This window comes from Sturnira hondurensis, unplaced genomic scaffold (assembly GCF_014824575.4).
Source record: "Sturnira hondurensis isolate 20B ecotype Veracruz unplaced genomic scaffold, ASM1482457v3 Scaffold0000880, whole genome shotgun sequence".
In the NCBI taxonomy this organism is placed as follows: Eukaryota; Metazoa; Chordata; class Mammalia; order Chiroptera; family Phyllostomidae; genus Sturnira; species Sturnira hondurensis.
The window spans coordinates 7,306,867-7,329,095 of NW_028073511.1; the positions used below are offsets into that span (position 1 = coordinate 7,306,867).

The window sequence follows — 22,229 nt, forward strand, 5'->3', positions numbered from 1 at the left end:
GTGTCTGACTTTGCAAACGAACAGAGACCGAGTGCAGACATGTCCCTGGGGCAGTCACAGTACCTGCATTTCCTCATTGCACCCTCTCCTCCTGACAACTGGAGTCGCCAAGCGCTCCCTTCTTCCAGATTTAGGTCTGGGACGAGGGACAGAAGTCCGACCGAAAGGCCCTCTGCCTCAGTGGATACAGCAAGAATTTGAAATCATGTTTCTTCCCTTCTTCTTGACCTCCTTTTATGAATTCAAGTTCTGTCCTAGCTGTGGGGGTAAATGAAGAGTAAAGGCCTGAAAATTTAGGGTGCCACAGTTAGGCAAACGAAACAGATAAGAAACTTTTCCCATGGGCAATTGTGGGGAAAGAAGCATTTAAGTCTCCATATAGTCTTACAACAATTCAAGTGATCAAAAGGGTTCATAAAAGAAAGAGTCAGGGCCCCCGCTGGTGTAGCTCAGTGGATTGAGCATGGGCCTGCGAACCAGAGGATCTCGGTTTGATTCCCAGTCAGGGCATATGCCTGGGTTGCAGGCCGGACTGGCCGGGGACACACCATACATTGTCCTCGCACTGGCCGGGGACACACGATACATTGTCCTCGGCAGAGGCAACCATACATTGATATTTACATTGATATTTCTCTCCCTCTCTCCTTCCCTTCCCAATCTAACACAGCAAACCCTAAACCCTGTCCCTGTGGGGCTTAAGAACGAGGCACAGCAAACCCTGTCCCCTGTAAACCCTGTCCCCTGTGGGGCACGAGTGGGGCACGAGTGCATTGGCACCCCAGACGCATTGGCACCCCAGCCCGGGAGGTCCGCCTTGGCGCCCAAGCACAGCGAGTGCGGCTGGGGCGTCACCTCTCCTGCCCCTTTCCCCATCCGCCACGGCGAGCCGGGCTCACGAGGCTCCTCAGCATCAGTTGGAGGTGAGGGCCCGGGTCTGGGCCTCCCCGAGCCCGTGGCGAGGCCTGTGGCCAGGGCTTCATCCGGCGTCCTCCAGCGTGGAAGGCGCTCCAAGGACGGTGGGATTGTGTCCAATCCTGCCGCCTCCCGCCGCCGTTCAGGCGCTCGGAGTCCCCCAGGGTCTCATGCCAGCCCCAGCGCCCCCTCCAGGCGGCCAGCCCACCTCGGCCGCGCCCCTTTGCGGGAGCCCGGGCGCCGCGCGCCGCCACCGCCTGTGCGCCGCGCAACCGTAGCTTCTTCCGCCGCGGACGGTTGGGCGAGCCGCCGTGTCGGAGCGGTGGTCGCCTCTCCGGGGAGTCTTCCCACTGCTTTTACCCGGAGTCTGCCGCGCTCCTCCCGTTGGCGGGGAAGGTTACGCCGCCCGGCCTCTCCGAAGACGGAGTTCCGTGCCGGGCCACCGCCATGTGCTCCACACCCGGGCTGCCGACGCCCGGGTCCTCGCTGGTCCTGCGGGTGTCCTTCGTGGACGTGCATTCTGAGATAATCCCCGTGCAGCTTTGGGGGCTTGTGGGTGAACGGCGGGACGAGTACCTGCGCTTGAGCCAGGAGATCCAGAAAGCGGCGGCCAGGCGCGGCCTGTGGGCGCTGGGCGGCACCGCGGCTTTGCCCGGCGAGCTGTGCCTGGTGCAGGTGGGGCTCCTGTGGCACCGCGGGCGCGTGCTCAGCCGGCAGGGGCGGGAGAGCCGCGTCTTCCTGCTGGACGAGGGCCGCACCCTCACGGTCAAAGCGGGTTCGCTGGTGCCCGGCCGCAGCGAGTTCTTCCACCTGCCCTCGGAGGTGCTGGGCTGCGTGCTGGCCGGCCTGGTGCCCGCGGGTGGCCGCGGGGGCGAGTCCCAACTCTGGTCGGCCAGTGCCTTGGACTTCCTTAGCAACCTGCAGGGCAAAGAGTTGCAGGGGCGGGTCCTAGACGTGCTTCTTCCTCATCGCCTGGTCTTTCTGGAGGTGCCCTCTCTCTTCCAGAGGATGCAGGATCTCGGTCTGGCCCGGCAGGTACCCCACGGCCTCTTCCGCTCGCTACTCAAACGTTACCTCCCAGCGGCCTCCGCGGGCCTGGGCTCCGGGGACGTGGTCTTGCAGCGAGTCCTGCCCAAGCCAGAGCAGCCTAGCCTGGATTACTTCTATCCGCAGCTGCAGCTGGGCGTGACGGAGCCCGTGATGGTGACTCAGGTGTGCCATCCCCACCGCATTCACTGTCAGCTCCGGAGCTTCTCGCAGGAGATCCACCGCCTCTCTGAGAGCATGGCCCACACATACCGGGGTTCCACGGGGACAGAGGATGAAAACTACACCAGTGCCACTGGGGAAGGGAGGGAGGAGAGCCCAGACAAACCGGGCTCTCCATGTGCATCCTGTGGTTTGGATGGACATTGGTACAGGGCACTCTTGCTTGAGACTTTTCGTCTTCAGCGATGTGCCCAGGTGCTTCAAGTAGACTTTGGCAGGAAGGAGTTAGTGAGTTGTAGCAGCCTGCGCTACTTGCTGCCTGAATATTTTCGAATGCCTGTGGTGACCTACCCCTGTGCTTTGTATGGTCTCTGGGACGGTGGCAGAGGCTGGTCTCGGTCACAGGTGGGTGACCTAAAGGCACTGATACTGGGCCAGGTAGTGAATGCGAAGATTGAATTTTACTGTTCCTTTGAGCACGTGTATTATGTCACCCTGTATGGAGAAGATGGGATCAATCTTAACTGTGTATTTGGAGTGCGGTCCTGTTGTTTAGCTGACAGGTTCCTTCAGAGTCAGGGAACGGAGGAAAAGGAGGAAGAGGAGGAGGAACCAGAAACAGCTCTTCACTGTCAGTCCTCTGCTGAAGAGGAGGATGAAGAGCTTTCACTCCCAGCCTTAAGATCCATCAGGTTAAACGTGAATACTTTCTATGACGCCCGGGTAGAGTTTGTTAAAAATCCTTCTGAGTTTTGGATTGGGTTGAGGAAATACAGTAGCACCTTCAGCAAGTTGTTGAGAAAAATGTGCAGTTTCTACTCCTCGGCCAGTAAGCTGGATGGCGTAGCTTTGAAACCAAAGCCCGATGGCCTCTGCTGTGTCAAATGGAAAGAAAATGGTTATTATCGGGCAGTGATCACCAGATTAGATGACAAGAGTGTGGATGTGTTCCTAGTTGACCGGGGCAATTCAGAAAACGTAGACTGGCATGACGTGCAGTTGCTGCTTCCACAGTTTAGGCGGCTGCCCGGGTTGGCTCTGAGGTGCACACTGGCTGATATTTCGCCTTTGGCAGAAACTTGGAGCCAGGAGGCAATTTCCTTTTTTAAAAAGACTGTGCTCCACAAAGAATTAGTCATCCATGTCCTTGATAAGAAGGATAATCAATACATCGTTGAGATTCTTGATGAATCAAGAATAGGGGAAGAAAACATTAGTAAGGTGATTGCTCAGGCTGGATATGCAAAGTATCAGGACTTGGAAACAAAGGAAACTATTCCTGAATGTGCCTGCTTCCCAGGGCATGTTAGTGCGGAGACTAACAAAACATCTTCTGCCAGAGAGGAAGAAGTTGAACAGAAAGCCGAAAGAGATAAAACTACATCTGTTTCGGAAGCTTTGACTGACACAGTAATTGTTACAGATGTTTCAGCTGCACGAGTTGTGCAGGAAAAAGAGCAGAGAGTGTCTGTTTATTCTCCTCTTATACAGACTTTCCTGGAAATTAAACCAGGCTCTTCTTGTAAAGAAGAGATAAGAGTGGGAAGTACAATAGAAGTCAAAGTGTCCTACATTGAAAACCCTGGCCATTTCTGGTGCCAGCTGGCCAGGAACATGCGAGGCTTTAAAACTCTCATGGGCGATATTCAGGACTATTGCAAGAATGCCCCCACTCCTCACCAGGGAACCACTCCCGCTTGCTTGGCAAAGCGAACAGTGAATGGGAAATGGTCCAGAGCTCTGATCAGGGAGACGCAACCTTCAGAGCATGTCCAAGTCGTGTTTGTAGATTATGGAGACAAAGATGTGGTGTCTGTGAAGAATATTTGTTCAATTACTGAAGAGTTTCTCAAAGTTAAGGCTCAGGCTTTTAGGTGCAGTCTTTATAATTTAATTCAACCAATCAGTCAAAATCCTTTTGCCTGGGGTAAAAAGGCAATACAAGTTTTCAGTGAATTCGTAGGTAACGCATGGGAAGACAATCTAGAATTAAAATGCACCATATTTGCTATTGCATCAACAGGTGATGAGGAACTGTTCTCTATTGTGGATTTGCTAACGCCCTTTCAGAGCGCAAGCCATATTTTGGTGGAAAAAGGACTTGCGAGACCAATAAAACTGCCGAGTCCGCTGGGATTCCCTCTTCAGCTACGTTCTTACTACTATTCGACACATGACATGGAGATTGGAAGTGAAGAATCAGTGTATGTAACACATATTGATGACCCTGGGACATTTTATTGCCAGTTGGGAAGAAATGCACCTATTTTAGAACAGTTGTCACGTTCTGTTACGCAGCTAAGTAAAAGTTTGGTGAATGTAAAAAAGTCTCCCTTGATCCCTGGAGCCGTGTGCCTTGCCAAGTACACTGATGGAAATTGGTATAGGGGGATAATGATAGGAAAATACCCACGTAGAGTCTTTTTTGTTGATTTTGGGAACGTTTATGTGGTAACAAATGATGATCTGCTTTCAATACCTGGTGATACATGTGATGATGTCTTATTTTTGCCCATGCAAGCTGTTAAATGTTCATTATCTGATATTCCTGATCATCTACCAGAAGAAATTACAACCTGGTTCCAGGAGATTACGTTAGATAAGTCATTAAAGGCGATGGTCGTAGCCAAAGATCCAGATGGAACACTGATTATAGAACTATATGATGACAGTATTCAAATTAATAATACTGTTAATGAGAAGTTAGCTCTACTTGGTTACAAAGGTGGGAAAAGAAAACAAGAGGAAAGTGAAGTACTGTCTACAACAAAAACTCTTGATGTGAAAAAGGACAACACAAAGTTGTCAGTTAGGGAGGATTTAAGTGAACTGGTAAAAGACAAATTCTACAATATGGAGATCTTGGCAGAATTACATAAACCTAATATCAGCTCAGCATGTATGGAACTCAAACTTCCACAAAGTGCAACAAAGACAAACTTAATCACTCTACATCAGGACTTCACGGATTACAAAAACAGTGAAGTGTCTTCTTCACCAACAGAAAAGACCAAAGAAAGTTTTGCTGAGCCACCACGTTTGGAAGTCACAAAACTAGAATCCGCTCCTTCGGAGAGGAAAACAAGAGATTCATATAACAAAGATTTGCCTCTAAAATTTTCTGAATTCCCTCAGAAGACTATAATGCCGGGCTTTAAGACAACTGTGTACGTTTCTCATATAAATGACATTTCAGACTTTTATGTTCAACTAACAGAAGATGAAGCGAAACTTAATCGTCTTTCGGAGAGATTAAACGATGTTAGTACAAGGCCCGAATGTTATGCAGGCCCGCCTTTGCAAAGAGGAGATATGGTATGTGCCATTTTTCCAGAAGACAATTTATGGTATCGAGCTATGGTTAAGGAACAACAGCCCAATAACCGTCTCTCTGTACAGTTTATAGATTATGGCAATGATTCTGTGATTCATAATAACAAGACAGGTAAACTTGACCTTATTCATGCACTGTTACCAAGATTGTGCATCCACTGCTCCCTGAGGGGACTTTGGAGTCCTGAGACTTTGAACTGTAAAGAAATGGTGCGTTACTTTTCCCAAAGGACAGAGGAGGCTCAGATAAGATGTGAATTTGTTAAATTTCAAGACAGATGGGAAGTTATTCTTGCTGATGAACATGGGATCATAGCAGAAGATATAATTAGCAGATACGCTTTCCGTGAACAACCTGAAATAGGACCTTCTACCCAAATACTCAATGGTGCCTTTTCAAGGTCTGCCAACAAAACAAACATTGACACCTCAGTATTTCTTAACTGGTATAATCCAAAGATGAACATGATAAGAGCTTATGCCACTGTGATTGATGGACCTGAATATTTTTGGTGTCAGTTTGCTGATACTGAGAAACTTCAGAATCTGGAAGTAGAAGTACAAACTGCGGGAGAACAGGTAACAGACTGGAGAAGTTGTATCTTGCGTCTTCACATTGGAGATCCTTGCATAGTGAGATATAGAGAAGATGGGCGTTATTACAGGGCACTTATCACCGATGTTCACGCGGATTATTGTGTATCCGCCAGGCTTGTGGACTTTGGAAACATGGTGGACTCTGTGGACCCCAAAGCGCTCCGGACCATCCCTTCTGAACTTTTGCTGGTTCCTATGCAGGCCTTTCCCTGTTGTCTCTCAGGATTTAATGTTTCAGAGGGTGTGTGCCCTCCAGAGGGAAATGACTACTTTTATGAAATAGTAACCGAAGATGTGTTGGAGTTAACAATATTAGAAATCAAAAAGGATCTTTGCGATATCCCGTTAGCAGTTGTTGACTTAAAAAGCAAAGGAGAGAGTATTAATGAGAAAATGAAAAAATATTCTAAGATTGGTATTAGTAACAGCAATCTGCCCTATACAAAAAGTGGGCCAGAGATAAAGGGAGCTCTGGGACCCCGCAGCCCTGATGCTGGACTTAAGGCACCAATTAGTAAAGCTGGACAACAGAAAACACTGTATGTGGGACCACAGACAGATGAACTCTTGGAAAGAGTTGGAAAACACTTAAACATGATGGAAACCAAGCCAAATAAATTCTGTGACCCTGAAACTGGTAATATTTTTGAAGCTTTTGAAAGCCCATACAAACATAAAATTGGCACTGAAGTACGGGAAGGTAAAGTAGAATGCCATTCGGTCGACACAGCCCAGTTTGAGAATACATACCTGATTCCAGGATTGAACACATTACTACTGCATGCCAGGGACACGAAGGAGGTGTTAGAGCTGAATTCACTTGAGGTGCCGCTTTCTCCTGATGATGAATCAGAAGAATTCGTGGAACTAGAACCCATGGAGTTACAGCATTCTCCAGCTGGGGATGAAGAAAAAGAAGGGCCAGGCCTGGTGCCTCCGGTTTCACCACTCCCCCACGGCCGTGACACGGAAGTCACCCCAGAGCCGTTCACAGTGCAGCTTCCCCTCACCTGTGAGGCCGAGAAAGAGCCAGAGGTTGAATTACCTGCAGCCCAGCTGAGCCTAGAACCCATGTACGCTGAGGACACGAGGATGTCAACTTGTGTGGAATGTTTTGATGACCAGCACAGCTTGCCAGCACATCTACATGGAAAGACTTGTGATTCCAAAAGGCAGATTGAAATGGATATATATAAAGGATATTCAGAATATGAAAACAGAGAAGTCATTTCCTCCTTGATGCCTTTGTTCTCTGAAGAAGAATCTAGAGATAGGGGGAAACAGGGTGTTTTACCAGACCACGTCTCAGGTATGTGAGTATTTTTTCATTCACTTTCATTTGAGTTTAACTTAGTGTCTTTCAAAATTACTTATTTGTCTTAAAGAAAAAAATTAATTCTTATTTGAATTATTAAATTAATTGGGGTGATTAAAACCTGAAAAGAGAATCAGATTTAGAGGGTATTTTTTTTCACTTTTTAAAATATATTTTATTCATTATATTATTACAATTGTCCCATTCCCTGTCCCCACTTTATCCCCCTTTGCCCTGCACACCCCCTCCAATCCGCATTCCCCCGCCCTTTTAATTCATGTCCATGAGTCAGACATAAGTTCTTTGGCTTCTATATTTTCTATACTATTTTTAACCTCCCCCTGTCTATTTTCTACCTATATTTATGCTACTTATTCCTTATACCTTTTCCCCCTCTCCCCCCTCCCCTTCCCTGCTGATAATCCTCCATGTGATCTCCATTTCTGTGATTCTGTTCCTGTTCTAGTTGTTTGCTTAGTTTGTTTTTGTTTTGTTTTGTTTTTAGGTTCAGTTGTTAATAGTTGTGAGTTCATTGTCATTTTACTGTTTATATTATCGATCTTCTTTTTCTTAGATAAGACCTTTAACATTTCATATAATAAGGGCTTGGTGATGATGAAGCCCTCCTTTAATTTGATCTTATCTGAGAAGCACTTTATCTGCCCTTCCATTCTAAATGAAAGCTTTGCTGGATAGAGTAATTTTGGATGGAGGTCCTTGCCTTTCATGACTTGGGATACTTCTGTCCAGCCCCTTCTTGCCTGTAAGGTCTCTTTTGAGAAATCAGCTGATAGTCTTATTGGGAACTCCTTTGTAGGTAACTAACTCCTTTTCTCTTGCTGCTTTTAAAATTCTCTCCTTATCTTTCATCTTAGGTAATATAATTATGAACTGTGTACCTCCTTGGGTCCAACTTCTTTGGGACTCTCTGGGCTTCCTGGACTTCCTGGAAGTCTATTTCCTTTGCCAGATTGGGGAAGTTCTCCTTCATTATTTTTTGTAAATAAGTTTTCAATTTCTTGCTCTTCTTCTTCTTCTTCTTCTGGCACCCCTATAATTTGGATGTTGGAATGTTTAAAGTTGTTCTGGAGGTTCCTAAGCCTCTCCTCTTTTTTTTGAATTCTTATTTTTGATTCTGTTCTAGTTGAATGCTTATTTCTTCCTTCTGCTCCAAATCATTGGTTGGAATCCTGATTTCCTCCCCTTCACTGTTGGTTCCCTGTACATTTTTCTTTATTTCAATTTGCGTTGCCTTTACTTCTTCCTCTATTTTGAGACCATACTCAACCATTTCTGTGAGCATCTGATTACCAGTGTTTTGAAGTCTGCATTTGATAGGTTGGCTATCTCTTTTTCGCTTAGTTCTTTTTTCTGGTGTTTTGATCTGTTCTCTCATTTGGACCATATTTCTTTCTCTTGGTGCACCTGCTACATTGTAAGGGGTGGGGCCTTAGGAGCCTGGAACCAGGGCAGGGCAACCCACAGCACTGTGTTGTGGCATTATATGTTGGGGAGGGACCAAAGAGGGAACATATGCAGCTTGCTTGGCTCTTGCCCCACTTTTAGTTACTTCTTCCACTGTCTACAAGCAAATTGGGCTCTTGTCGTGCTAATTTCTGGGTGGGTGGGTTTGTGCACATTCTAGGACCCTGTGGGGTCTCTCCAACAAACTCTCCTAGGAGGCTGGGTGTTTTTCCCACTGCCACAGCCCCCACAGGTTTTTAGAGTCAGAGGTTTTGAGGCTTTCTTTTCCTATGCTGGAACCCTGGGTTGTGTGGTCTGTTTTGCTCCCCAGTTGTTCCTTACGGTTTATCCACACAGAAATGTGGGACCTCCAGCCGCTACCTTGCTGTGCATGCTCTCCAACCATTGCCCCTCCTACCAGTCTGGATGAATGTTTCTTCTTTAACTCCTTGGCTAAGTGACTTCTAGACAGTTTGATCTTCTGGCAGTTCTTGTTGTTTTTTGTTTTAAATTTATTGTTGTTCTTTTGGTTGTGTGAGGAGGCAAAGGATGTTGACCTATGCCTCCATCTTGGCCAAAGGTCTGAATTACTTTGTGTTTAAAAATAGAAATGCATAAAATGGACCTCCAAAAAATAATCACATTAAAATGTAAACAAAACATACAACATATTTCACATAAAGAGGTTATATTTTTTTGGTAAGTTTTAAGAAAAACAGCATTTCTTTGCCAAGTACTACTGTAGGCATGAATGTATGATAGGGATCATTTTAGCAGAGTTTTCAAATTTAACTATTTTGTTTCATGTATATACCTTGCCATTCATTTAGAATTCCTTAAATGAAAATTTGACTTAGGGAGCAAAGTCAAATATTAACCAAAAAAAGTTAACAGCCAGGAGTAAAATATTGGAGAATATTTACTATCATTAACTTTTCTGTCAATTATTATTACTGTTATTTTCTTAGCTGTTTAATAAGATTTAAAAGTTAGACAAGATGGCTAACTTTTAGTTAGTTTTTATAATCAATGTAAGACTTTTAAATAATTTTTATAGTATTAAATTTGAGCCATTGTGCAAAATAGAGAAAACAATGGACTAAGGAGAATGAAAATCACCATAATTGCACCACCAACAAATAACCATGGTTAATGCCATAGTGTACTTCCTGTCTGTTGTCTTTCTCTCCTGTGTATATTTATTTACATAGAGTTTTAAAAAATTAGAGGTCAATTCTGTCTACAGTGTTGAATGCTGCATTCATTTTAATCTCTTAATATACTTTCAAAATATTTTAATTCCATAGTATGTATGTTCAATTCCATATATCTGTGGATATATGATCATTTGTTTAAATATTACACTAGATCCTTAGTCTTCATTATTACATTTTATAATAAAAAAGAATAGCTTTGTGATAAGATTATTCATTTGCAATATGCTGCCTTGCTATAGAAATGGTTGTTGTACCAACCATAGACCACACCATATGTGACAATAATAACCAGCTTTTAGTAGTGATTTTAAAAAATATTTCATTTCTTTTTTTATTTTTAGAGAGTGGGAAGGGAAGGAGAAAGAAAAGGAGAGAAACATCAATGTGCGGTTGCCTCTCACACGCCCCCTACTGGGGATCTGGCCTGCAACCCAGGCATGTGCCCTGACTGGGAATTGAAATCAATCCACTGAGCTACACCAGCCCATGCTCAATCCACTGAGCTACACCAGCCAGGGCTAATTTTTCATGTTAGAATCAGACTCATATCATTTAAAAATACCACACATTGTGGTTTGTTTTGTTTTGTTTTTTTGAAAGTAGTAAGGAATTACATGGGTAGGGGCCCTGGAAGAATTTTAGAATAAAATTGAGGAAAGATCGCAGACTTACCACATGTTGTACCATACACAATACTGATTTCATAGGAAAAGCAAAGACAGATTAGGAAAATGGTTTGCTTGTGTGTATCCAACATTAAGAAATTAAGAGGTATGCATTGAGTCTTACTCTGTTCAATCTGACAGCTCAACCAGAGAGCACCTACACTCTGAAAGGATTTACTGTGGGATCCAGATGTGTTGTGTGGTCAAGACACACGTGGTCTGAATGTGAGATTTTGGAAATAGCTGAAGAAGGCACAAAGGTGAGTGAAGCTGAAGTACTTTATCTCAACATGTTCTTGTAGACTGTTAAGGACATTTTATCAAATGAGAAAATGCAGTTGAACAGATGTTTACCTTTAGATTCCCCCTCATTTTTGGATGCACTTCAGAAATCATCTTAAAAGTTCAAAGATTGAACGTCCTAGCAAGAAATTATCTTAGGCTCCTTCATCTCCCTTACCCCTGAAACCCTAACAGTCTCCAAGTTCTACACTTTCCACTTCTTATCTGTTAGTTAAAACTTTTTATGTATCATGCCACTGCCTTGGTTAAGTCCCTCATTTCACAACCAGACTGCTCTAATAACCTTCTGCTTGGTGCACTTCTTCTAGTCTTCCTTCAGTTGATTCTTCACACCGCCAGTGTGAAGCTTGTCAAACGCCAACCTGACTACATCGTCTATGCTGCATCAGTGCACATCAGTGCACATCAGTGCACATCAGTGCACAACTTCGCGGGGGCTTGCAGTTGATTGTGTTTCTCCAGTGATCTGAAAACCACTTGTATCAGAACCGCTGCCTGCATCACTTGCCGACTTCTGGGCTGGGTCCGGGCTGGCTGATTCAGGCCTCCTGGGTGTGGGACCAGGATGGTGGGTGCATTCTTATGCCATTAAAATCTGAGAACCACAGTCTAGAATAGAAAAGCTCATCAACAGCGCGGTCCTCCAGGATTAAGTGTCAGTGTACCTCTCCAGCCCTTGGTCTTACTCCTCTGTGTTTGGTACCTTACGTCAGATGAACTCAAACTGCTTGATTTCTCTTAGATATACTGTTCTGCTAGGCTCCTATGTTGTGTTTAATAATACAGTTCTGTTTGTCTGTATTCTGTCCCCTTCCCAAACTGGTTAATGCCATTTGGAGGTGAACAAAGGGGCTAGAGTGGGGTGGGTGAGAATATCTGTATTAGTGTTAACAATAGAAATAAAGGTAAAAGAATAAAAGATTTACTGTAGCCATTGCCTCTCCCAGGAAGCACTCACTGGCATTATTTTCTAAATCACTCCATCTCTTCCCTCCTCCCCCCGCCAAAACAGCTTTAAATCTACTTTATATTTCTATACTTCCCGCTGCAGAAGTCTGTAATTCCTACATTGTATTGTAATTATCTGCTTAGAAGTCTGTTTCTCCACCAAATTTTGAATGTGCTGAGATATAAATTTTATTTACCTTTGATCTCTAGGACTGCTCAGTATGTGGCCTTTTGAACCGCAGTACCAATGCGTTGCAACAGAATATTGAAATTTAATAAAATCATTTTCATTGCCTTTTAAAGTATTTCATTTTTAAAAGGATTGCTAGGGTACAAAACTCATTTACGCTTTTTGTGAACTACCAATTAAAATGTTTTCTTTTCCTTTGGTAGGTTTTGAACCTGTCAGATGGTATTGAGGAGACAGTGAGCCCTGAGAATGTCTGGAATAGCATACCCAAATTGGATAAGAGTCCATCTGAAGTATGGAATTATATAAATGGTAATTAGCGAGAGAGTTGTCCTTCATTTTGAAGGATGACAAACTATTTTCAAAGACTTGTGTTTAGGGATAATGGAAAGAGAAAATGCTAATGTTGTGATAACAGCAGAAAACAGCAACAGCAGAATCAGTGTTGCTGGACCACGTGCCACGCATCCCTTTGGGCAAGCTCGTTGTTAATGTTTTAGTCCTCAATTTTGGGGACTTAAAACGAAAATTGTTTGGTGTCCATGACCTCATAAGATATGTTTGAAGCAGAAAATCTGGGAAAACAGCAAAGGTAAAAAGGGGAAAGTGTTCATTGCTTGTAATATATCCACCCAAAGATAAACAGATGGATTAATGTAATTTTTTTACAGTTTTTCTGATTATGTGGACTCTATCATTCACATATTTTGAACACAGTTGATTTCAGTACACATACAGTTTTATATTTTGTTCTTTATTTAAGACTATAAGCTGAGAAATTTCCCATGCCATTATAATACGTCTCGGCATTTGAGTTTGTCTCGTTTGGAGTTTGATGAACTTCTTAGAATCTCTGTCCAGTAGTTCCTGCATCTGGTCTTCTCAGGGTTTGCATCTCCTGGTTGTCTTGAGAAATAATTAGCTTTTCCTGGTTCTTTGTATGTTGAGTAATTTTGTATTATACCCTAAATGTGTTGAATATTACATTGTAAGACTTTGGCTCCTGTTGAAATCTTTTAAAAAAATTTGAAGTTTCTGTTTTGGCAGGTGATCAACCCAGTTAAGTTCATACCTCAAGCCCTGCCTTTCCTTCTGTGTTGGTGGTTCCAGTGTCAGGTTAGTTTACAAAGTCTTTGCTGTGAGGTTCGGGTTTGCCCAGGACACTAGGGTTAGTCTGGAACTTGCGCAGTGGCTTCTGTAGCTGTTCAGGTGTTAAAGACTTTGCTGTGCTTATTTGCTTCTGTTCTGTTCCACAGTGTCCTTGGGACTTATTTCAGTTCATGTACAGTAGTACCAGGGGTTCGGATTTCCCTATTCCTTTCCTGCCCTAGATTTCCCTCTACACTTTCAGACTCCAGGGGTCCTCTTATATCTCACCCCTAGAGGTCAGTCTTCTTCCTGGTCCTCCACCTGGAAAGCATGTTCCTGGCAAGGGTTTTCCCTCAGAGCTGCCATGCAGCCCTGCGTGACGGGGCTGTCTTTGGAATGAGCAGGTAGAGGAGAGAGAAAAACAATCCCCTCCCCATACTCTTCAGATAACAGAGGGTCCTATTTCCAGCTTCAGGGCCAGAGGCTTAGCTCAGATTTTTAGGTGCCTGCTCTGCAGTGATTGGAGCTGCTCTCAGCACTCGGCCAGAAGAGAAGACAGAGTGGAGAGGTTTCCCACCCACACCCCACCCCCGTCTCCCTCCACCTCTTACAGCAACCAGGGGGGGCTCTTTTTCCAATCTGCTGGCTAGAAACAGGACATTTCTCTCAGAGTTTTGCTGTCCATTCAGCTGGACAGCTCTGATTTTAGGTCAAAAGTAAGAAAAAAGAAAGAGAAAAGAAGGACCAGGAAGGATAAAAGAACGGGAAACAACTGTGAAGCTGACCCGTTCCGTGTTGTTATTCAGGTTCTGACTTCAGGCCTCACTGTACCTGCTCCTGTTCACTCTTCAGAAGCCGCAGGTTGTTGCTCTTTGTGCTCGTCCCAGGATTTTTCAGTTTCAATCTTGGCTGAAACCCAAGGGCTGTAACTGTATAACATGACATAACATTAATGGCCAATAATTCATTAAACCATTTCTCTTTTGTTGAACATTTAGGTCATTTGATATCGATGAGAACATCATTATGTTAGTGCCATTTTTTTTGTTTACTTGCCAAAAATAGTAACCCGTTTCACTTATATTGCATTAGTATTTACTAAAATTTTCTTTTACATTCTGACCTTTTCCATTTATTAATTTTCAAGAATCCACAGACACACACATAGATACACAGGATTCTGTTTGGATAAACTACCCCCTACCTGCCGAATAGAAGAGAATCATTTAAGAAAATGTAAAAAGTTCATAAAATAATATCGACACAACTACCTCTGGCTTTAAGTCAATTAGCAAATATAGACACTAGTATGAATAAGGCTTTACATTTTCATTTGGTTCTTACTGAGATTTAAATGACCCTTCCCTCAAATTTGAAGAAACTCTGAGATATATAGATGCTTTTCTACAAATGAGCTGGTGGTTTTCCTTGAAGAGTGAATATTGTGAGGTATATCCATACTTTTTGCCCATTTTCAAATTGGATATTTTTTTAAAGATTTTATTTATTTATCTTTAGAGAGGAAAGGAAGGAGAAGTGAGAAACATCAATGTATGGTTGCCTCTCGTGCGCCCCCTGCTGGGAAGTGGCCTGCAACCCAGGCATGTGCCCTGACTGGGAATCGAACCGCGATCGTGTGGTTCGAAGGCCCGTGCTCAATCCACTGAGCTACACCAGCCAGGGCAATACAGGACTGGGTTTTTTTTGTGATAAGTCAAGTCACTATGATCTGGGATTCTGTTTGTTTTTTAGAATATTTTTCATGTGAGCTATTTCAGTTTACTATAAGAAGATATCTCATGAATTCCTTTCTATACAGACATTCCGCAAGCACATGATACCATTAGGTGTTGAAGAGCATCTAGGAGAACCGTTCCTCCTCACGAAGTCTTTAGTAAGGCGTCTCTGTGTGGCTCCCCACGGATGATGTGTTTGCACAGCAGCCTTCGAACAATGCACCAAACACCAGAGCTGTGAGAATTGGGGAGAAGAAATTGGAGAAGGGTCCTTTGCTCTGTGTTGAGTGCTCCAATGGAGCTGGTCCAGAGAAATGAGTAGCTGAAGAACAGAAAACATCCTTGGGGTGATTCTTCACTATAAAATCCGACTGTTATGGCGTTTAAAGGATTACTTTCTGTTGTTTGCCGTTTTTCTGGTTTACCTACAGTCCCCCTTTTTTATTTCCATTATTTTGTACCTATAACGAAGACCTGGTTGTCACCCAAAGGTTCCTTTTGTTAGGCTACAGTCCAAACAGTGGAGAAAGAGCTTTCCTTCACGCCATTGAGTGATACCACCATCAAAGGTGACTTCTGTTTGAAAAGCAGATCGCCACATCTTAAATATACCATTACCAGGAATCCTCAGACAAAAATGGTTTATTAATTTCCATGAATGTTAGTAGTAAAAAAACAACACCTCAACTAAACGTGTTTAAAAAGCAGGCTAAATAACCAAGATTTCTTGAAATATCATAGGAAATGTGTTTGTTGATTGGGTTAATATAGAAAGTTAGATTGTGAATCTGACAAATTCATATGTTAAAGATTTTCTCAGTGTGAATTATCTCATATGTTCAGATGATCTATGTATGTTGAATGATCTGTTGGAATTCCTCGCAGGACTTTTAGTTTTAAATATATAATACAGTTCAATTTTTGGAAGTTCCTGGTTATTGCATGATATGTTCATAAGTAGCACACTGGTTCTTAGAATTGAGCAAATGGAGATTGAAATTAGCTTTTGGTGACTTTATGTGAAAAACACACACCACTAAGACAGAACAACAGACTAACCGGCACTCAGCCTTGTCAACACAATTCAAGCAGAATAGAAAATATGCAGTTACATAATATTTTAGAGGAACTTTGCTAATAGGTACTGTGAAAACCAAAATACTTAAAAAAATTTTGTAGTAATAATTCTCCATAGTAATTAGAATACTCACCTGTCCCCTTTCCTCATTTTCAGAGGACATTAAATTTGTTTGGTAAATGATTGTCTTGTTTTTTTGTTTCTTTTTCAACTCGAGATTTTTCTCTTCTTTCAGAAAAGGGGGCTGGAGGTGATGCAGATTCAGAAAAAAGCCCTATGGATCCCCGGCACCCAGACCAACAGAGTGCTGAGCAAATCGAGAGCGTGGATCACAAGAAGTTGTCCCCCTTTGAGGAATGTGATGTGTGTTGACAACAAAATAGACCTCAGGTGGACCGTGCAGTGTATTTATAGCCATATTGTGGCATATGTGTAGATCGGATCTTTATTTTGCTAACCAATTAATGTGCTAAGTCACATTTCCAAAAAAAATCTATTTTGGTTTCTTTTGAATATAGTGTTTAACTTAAAATAGGAACTTAGAAGTTTATCACAAAGTTATTATAGAATGCTACTTAGGACGATGGTTTTGTAACTCCTTCCAGAACTTTTGTTTCCAAAGCTTTGTCCTTTCTGTCTAGTTAAATGTTTTGACTAATAGTCTGTTTGAATTTGGAAGTAGTCTAATATGACACAATATTTGAATAAAGTTTATCCTTAAGGGTGTGGTGGTCTCACTTCCTTAAAAGTGGGGGAGAATTTTGGAGTATCCGTGGTAACAGAACCACAGCTCTCCAGCTGGGGACAGCATGACAACATTAAATGTTAGTTCTGCATTTAGTCCCTCAGCTGACACTTTAAATGCATTTTTAAAATTTAATCTGTGACTCTAAGGTGCATATTAATATTATCCACAATTATAGGTGAGAAAATTGAAACTTTTTAAGAGAGGTTAAATAACTTGCCTTGGGTCAAAGAGGTAGAGGCTTGATCAGACCGGACCCACCAAACTTTAAAGTCCACACTTTTAAAAACTTGGGTTTCTATCTGTGGTGGTATGCAAAGTATAGATCCTAGTTTTAAGAAACACCTCTTAACTATATATTGTTACCTATATAGTGATCTAGGCAGGTTATGTGATATCTTTTGAGACTTGCTCTTCCTCTTCTGTGAAATGGGGACAGTAAAATCCTTTTTGCGGTGTTTTTAAGATTGTAGATAATTTATGTGAAGTACCTGGGAAAGCGTAGGCATTCAATAAATGTTTCCTTCTTTTCCCTGAAGGATACCCAGTATACACTATGCTAGGTGGGTTTTTTTCTTAACCTTAACTCATTGGATCCTGTCAGCAGTTACATTCTTCTTTCGGCAGCAGCGTGTACCACCAACAAAGGCCTTTAAAGAGGTGCCACTGAATGGACGTCAGTACAATTGGGATGGCTGTCCATTTCTAAGTGAGGTTTGCACGTGTGAGTGGGGAAGGGCTGTCTGCATAGGAAACATCATCAGACCCTGAAGCCTGGTGGAAATAGTGAGAACCGAGAACCTTAAAACCTGGGTATAATTTCAATAAACAGAAAGGAGAGTTTTGCATTAAACATAATTGAGGAAGACAAGTATATGGCTTGTTTCTGAGATGAGGAATGTATATGTTTGGCTGTACACTTAGGAGATGTAGTTGTGAAATACTGGGAGAAACAGAGGAGACGCTCTGGAGTAAGATTATAGAAAGGTTTCATTCAGTTTCATGCTGAGGTCATTGATCTCTTTTTTAAACTTGTTTAACTGAATGGCTAGGATAGGAGAAACCACATTTCTCAAAGTGAGTGATTTTGTATCTTAAAACATTAAGATAGGCCGGAAGTGCCATTTCAGAACACACAGTTGCTCATTCACTGGGCAGAAGGGACAGGGATGGAATAGTCACAGTGAACCCAGCTCACTTACAAGCACTGGTTATCCCTGCTCACACAGGCTCACGAACTACGGAGACGCCGTAGGAACAAGGCCAGGCTCAGGCCACACTCACTAATCGCTGGCGTTACTTCTTATCCCCCCCGGGAAACAAAAAAACACAGACTCCTGGACATAGAGGTGCAGAATTTTTAAAGATATCTTTTTCCTTCCATTTATTGTGATACTATATTTCCAGCACTACCTATTGCATTAATAAATCATTAAATAAAACGAATTGGAAAATAAAGCAGTTAAAGGTAGTTTTGAATGTTTCTTCTGTTATCCCAGCTTTTGGGAGAATAACTGATGTGTTACCAGCTGCAGCCTCCTCCCTGTGTTGTGCACCTCGATTTAGAGGTAGAATCCACCAGAGAGAAGCCATTAAAGCACCGCAAACAAGTCACCCGCCTCCTCTAATCTGCTTTAACCTGCTGCCCTTGCCCTGTCTCCACTGCTTTCACCCTTGTCCACACCCCACTCAGTCACCACATTCAAACGGTAAAGTCACTAAGCCAGTAGCAAAGCAAGGGCTTTATTGTCGCTCCATCTAATTTCTCTAACCACGAACAAAAAGCAAAGGGAAGTGCCCTCAAATTCTACCTAGAATACTATGTGGTCAAAACACAATTCCATGGCTCATAAAAGAAAAACGAGGCAAAAAACATGTGTTTATTATATTTTTAGGGAGTGTTATGTCCTCACAATGTTTCCTTGGCATTGTGCCTGTTTTAATATCTTTGTTCATTAAAGTAAAAAAAGTTGTTAACTCGATAGTTTAAAAACAAAGGATTGTTTTAGTAAAAGGTAAAATTAAGGCTGGTATGGTATTTATATAGTGCAGTCTTTCTTTACACTTAAAAAACCAAAACTTTCACTGTGACTTAAGATTGATGTTCCCCATGGGTTGTAATGGACACCCAATAGTGCTCTGTTTTCTTGTGGAGATGTAAGTTAAAACAAAAAAAACTTTAATCCAAGTTTCAGTCACTGTTATGGTATAGCCCACATTTTAAAAAGTGAGTTCATTCAGGAAATACATTAAAATCATACAACACACATTTCAGACATTTCAAATACAACTTAAAAAAAAACACTCTTAATCTACATTGTGTTTGTCAATTCCGGTAGAGTTCTGCAGAGTGTCATGTTGGTTGCTTATGTCAATATTGGTCCCTGGAATAAGGTGATCATCTTCCCCTTCAATCAAGTAATCCCATTTATCAAAATCTTTCTGAAGTCCTATAAAATATAAATATTAAAAACATTAAACTTTTGAGTGTTAACAGTTGAGTGCCACTAGATGGCAGCATAGCATCACAAGTTACAAAATCGGTGCACCAGTGTGCAGGGTATCCCGCACCCAGTGGCCCAGTGGCCCAGTGGCTTCAGTGGCTTCATCTGAATGAGATGGGACTGAGGCACGTGATCAGTATCCTCAGCATGGAAGTCCACCCAGGGTTCTAGGAAGACTGTTAACTTTTCAATAGGTGGACTTACTGTCTGCAATACATGTATGTTATGCAATGCAGCAAAATTAATTTCTCAAATGTTTGGTTTTAAACAGACTTACTATGTTAGCTTACAAACCATTGGAAACTGTTAACATGAACTAGTGCTGTATAAAGACAGTCAGTTTGGTCCTGAGAGTCATCTGGTTTATGGCATGAAAAAACATTCGTTCCTTACCTAAATGCTTTTGTAAGAATGCTAAGGAAGCTTTACTGGTAAGATTAAGAGCTACATTTGAATCTATTTCTCCTTTTAATGTGAATAGGTGTCCAGTTACTTTGCCAGTTGCGAAAGTGAAGTCAGCAAAATTCTGATGGACCGCACCCCTGGAAGACAAATGAGACATTTACAAATTACATTGTTTGATAAAATTATACTCATAGTTCTGGTGCAGTGAAAGACAGTGGCCTGACTGACTTATTTATCGAAAACCAAGGAAACAAGATTTAATGATTTGATCTCCTTAGATAAGAATTTGAGGGTCACGGACTGTTCACTTAGGGATCCCAGAGTATATTTCGTCCTCCCTTCTAGATAAAGAGTCCAGTTTTGCGTGGCATCTTGTCTTTAGAAGAAACGACTCCAGCTTTACAGGGGACAGGAATGCCCCCAATTTGAGGAGCTGGAATGTGTCGTATGTTCAACTCAGAGCCCGAAGCCTGTTCCCTTACCACTGCCACCTAACTTTGTATCTTTTTGACACTCATCGAAACACTGGATTTAAGCCTTGGATTAAGTAGATTAGAAAAACACTTTTCCTTGTATTATTTAAACACTAAGCATTTTACAAATGCCGCTATGCTGCATTTAAAATTCACCAACAGCATACCATCAAATAGAGTGGCCTTTGTAATTGCTCATTTTTCTATTGCCCCCAGGATATTTGACTCTTGGTTTTCTTGCATTCTTCTCTCTCTGTTTGCCTGACACTGCACTGGCCTCTGAGAGAGCTTCCCCTACACCCTGTTCTTTATTGGCGCATCACCTAAATGCAGGCATCTCTCCAGGGTCTACCATCAGACCAATTCTTTTCTCCCTTTGCAGTCTCAGCTGCTCCAAAGGTTTCATCTATTGTGTAACATACGAAGTCTATACATTCCCAGTCTGTGGCCAAACACCTCTACCCAGGTTTCCCAGTCTCAAGCTAAGAAATACCAAGGTTAAAATACATTTTTCTCAGTCCCACTCAGTGCAATTCTTTTTTCCCCCCTTGGCTGCTCTTTATAAACAATCTACCATCCTCTTAGTCACCTCTAACTCAAAACGAAGGCACTTGTGCTCACGCTCCCCCCACATTCTCACCAAAGCTTGGGAGTCAGACTCACAAAGAAGGTAGATACAGGGTGGGGAGAGCCCTGGAGCAGAAACCAGGATGCTACCAACAGCGAGGAATGGCCCGAGGAGGAGAGGGTGGGGGGAAGGGACGGAGCAGTCTAAACAACAGGGGAAGCAGGAAAGAGTAGGGCTGGGCAGCGGGGAGGAGAAATAGGGGTCCTCAGTGATATCCAATGGACACAGAGAGAAAGGCTGGGACCACAAATCAGGCTACGGGGCTTCTTAGAGCCTCAGCGGGCTCAGGTTCAGCACACGGGTGGGCGTTCGACCACGGGAGTCAAGAGTGATTGGAAGTCAGGACATGAAATACCAAATATGAGCCACTCTTCCAAGGTTTCTAGCAGAAACAGGGAGAAAAAAGCTGAGTAAGGAAGTAGGGCAGGGGAAAGGTTAGGCGTTCTGTACTCTTTCTCTTTCAGAATTAGACCTGCACACGCGAACAAGCTCAACGGAAGGCCTCGCCTTACCTAGACCTCTCCTCGCCTTCTATTGAAACTCTCTCTAGGCTTCAAGACTCAGTTCCACTCTGGTCCCTTCCAAGCAGCCTCTTCTGACCCCCTCAGTTGGAAAAGACCTCCCCAAAGTCTTTATTACCTATCCTGTACCTTTCTTTCCTGCCGTCGCTTCCCCTCGGCAATAAGCCAGGTTTCAGATAGGAGAGGGGTGAGGGCTGTCTTCACTTCGTAGCACCCCACGTGGGTTCGAAACCCTGTTGGGATCTCTTGCTCACGTCCATGACACAAGCATATGAACGACACTCAAGGGGACCCCATTATAGTTTGGGGGAATCTATAAATTCATTTTCTTTTCACATTGGTAAGCACATTGCCGGTCTCAGCAGGGGATCTGACTGTCCAAGGAGTCCCTCCCTGCCTGATGATGGAGCCCTTCCCTCTACCCCAGCCCCCCAATGGGTCACCTGCTCTTGTATTGTCACAAGAGCAGTATGGACCCTGGTGCAAGGTTTGATCATCAGTATATGAGCTACATATAATAACGCTACTCAAAGCATTCCCATTTTAGAAAGAATATGCCTAAATGCACTTAGAAGCCGAGATTTTCTGATATTCTCGTGTACTGAAAGTCTAAACAACACCTTCGATAATTCTTTAGTAGCTGATATCTGTTGCTGTTGATCTAAGTTTCAAGTGTCTGTTTCAGAGACCTAAATGCCTGTTTTTATTACCTGATTGTGATCATTTTTCTTTCTTTACCGGGTAAGAAGCATTTTTTCATTTTTATGATATTAGCTGGATACTGGAACCGTTCGGAGTTGATAAAAAACAGGGGCTGGGAAAACCTGGAATATACTTTCTCCTCCATCGGCAGCATCCACGCATCCAGCGCGATTCCGCACCTGCGGGTGTTTG

At 42.9% G+C, this 22,229-nt stretch overlaps 2 protein-coding genes across 5 annotated transcripts in view; one reads left to right on the plus strand and one right to left on the minus strand.

The window, feature by feature from the left end:
• Positions 1–1,353: 1,353 nt before the first annotated feature.
• TDRD6 (tudor domain containing 6) lies at positions 1,354–16,519 on the plus strand. Of its 2 annotated transcripts, XM_037056052.1 has the most exons (4): positions 1,354–7,363; positions 10,857–10,975; positions 12,360–12,449; positions 16,295–16,519. In XM_037056052.1, the coding sequence occupies exons 1-4, from the start codon at positions 1,363–1,365 to the stop codon at positions 16,493–16,495; spliced, it is 6,411 nt and encodes a 2,136-aa protein (XP_036911947.1). In that variant the 5' UTR covers positions 1,354–1,362; the 3' UTR covers positions 16,496–16,519. The 2 variants fall into 2 exon arrangements, with proteins under 2 accessions (XP_036911947.1, XP_036911955.1); XM_037056060.1 differs by lacking the exon at positions 12,360–12,449.
• Positions 16,520–18,667: 2,148 nt separating this feature from the next.
• Positions 18,668–22,229, minus strand: part of PLA2G7 (phospholipase A2 group VII) — a 34,644-nt gene continuing 31,082 nt past the window's right edge. For all 3 annotated transcript variants that reach the window (XM_037054340.1, XM_037054333.1, XM_037054347.1), the window contains exons 10-12: positions 22,046–22,216; positions 19,702–19,850; positions 18,668–19,254 (exon numbers count right to left, since the gene is read on the minus strand). In XM_037054340.1, coding sequence (XP_036910235.1) covers positions 19,112–19,254; positions 19,702–19,850; positions 22,046–22,216 — 463 coding nt within the window. In that variant the 3' untranslated portion in view covers positions 18,668–19,111. The remainder of the gene's footprint in view (positions 19,255–19,701; positions 19,851–22,045; positions 22,217–22,229) is intronic.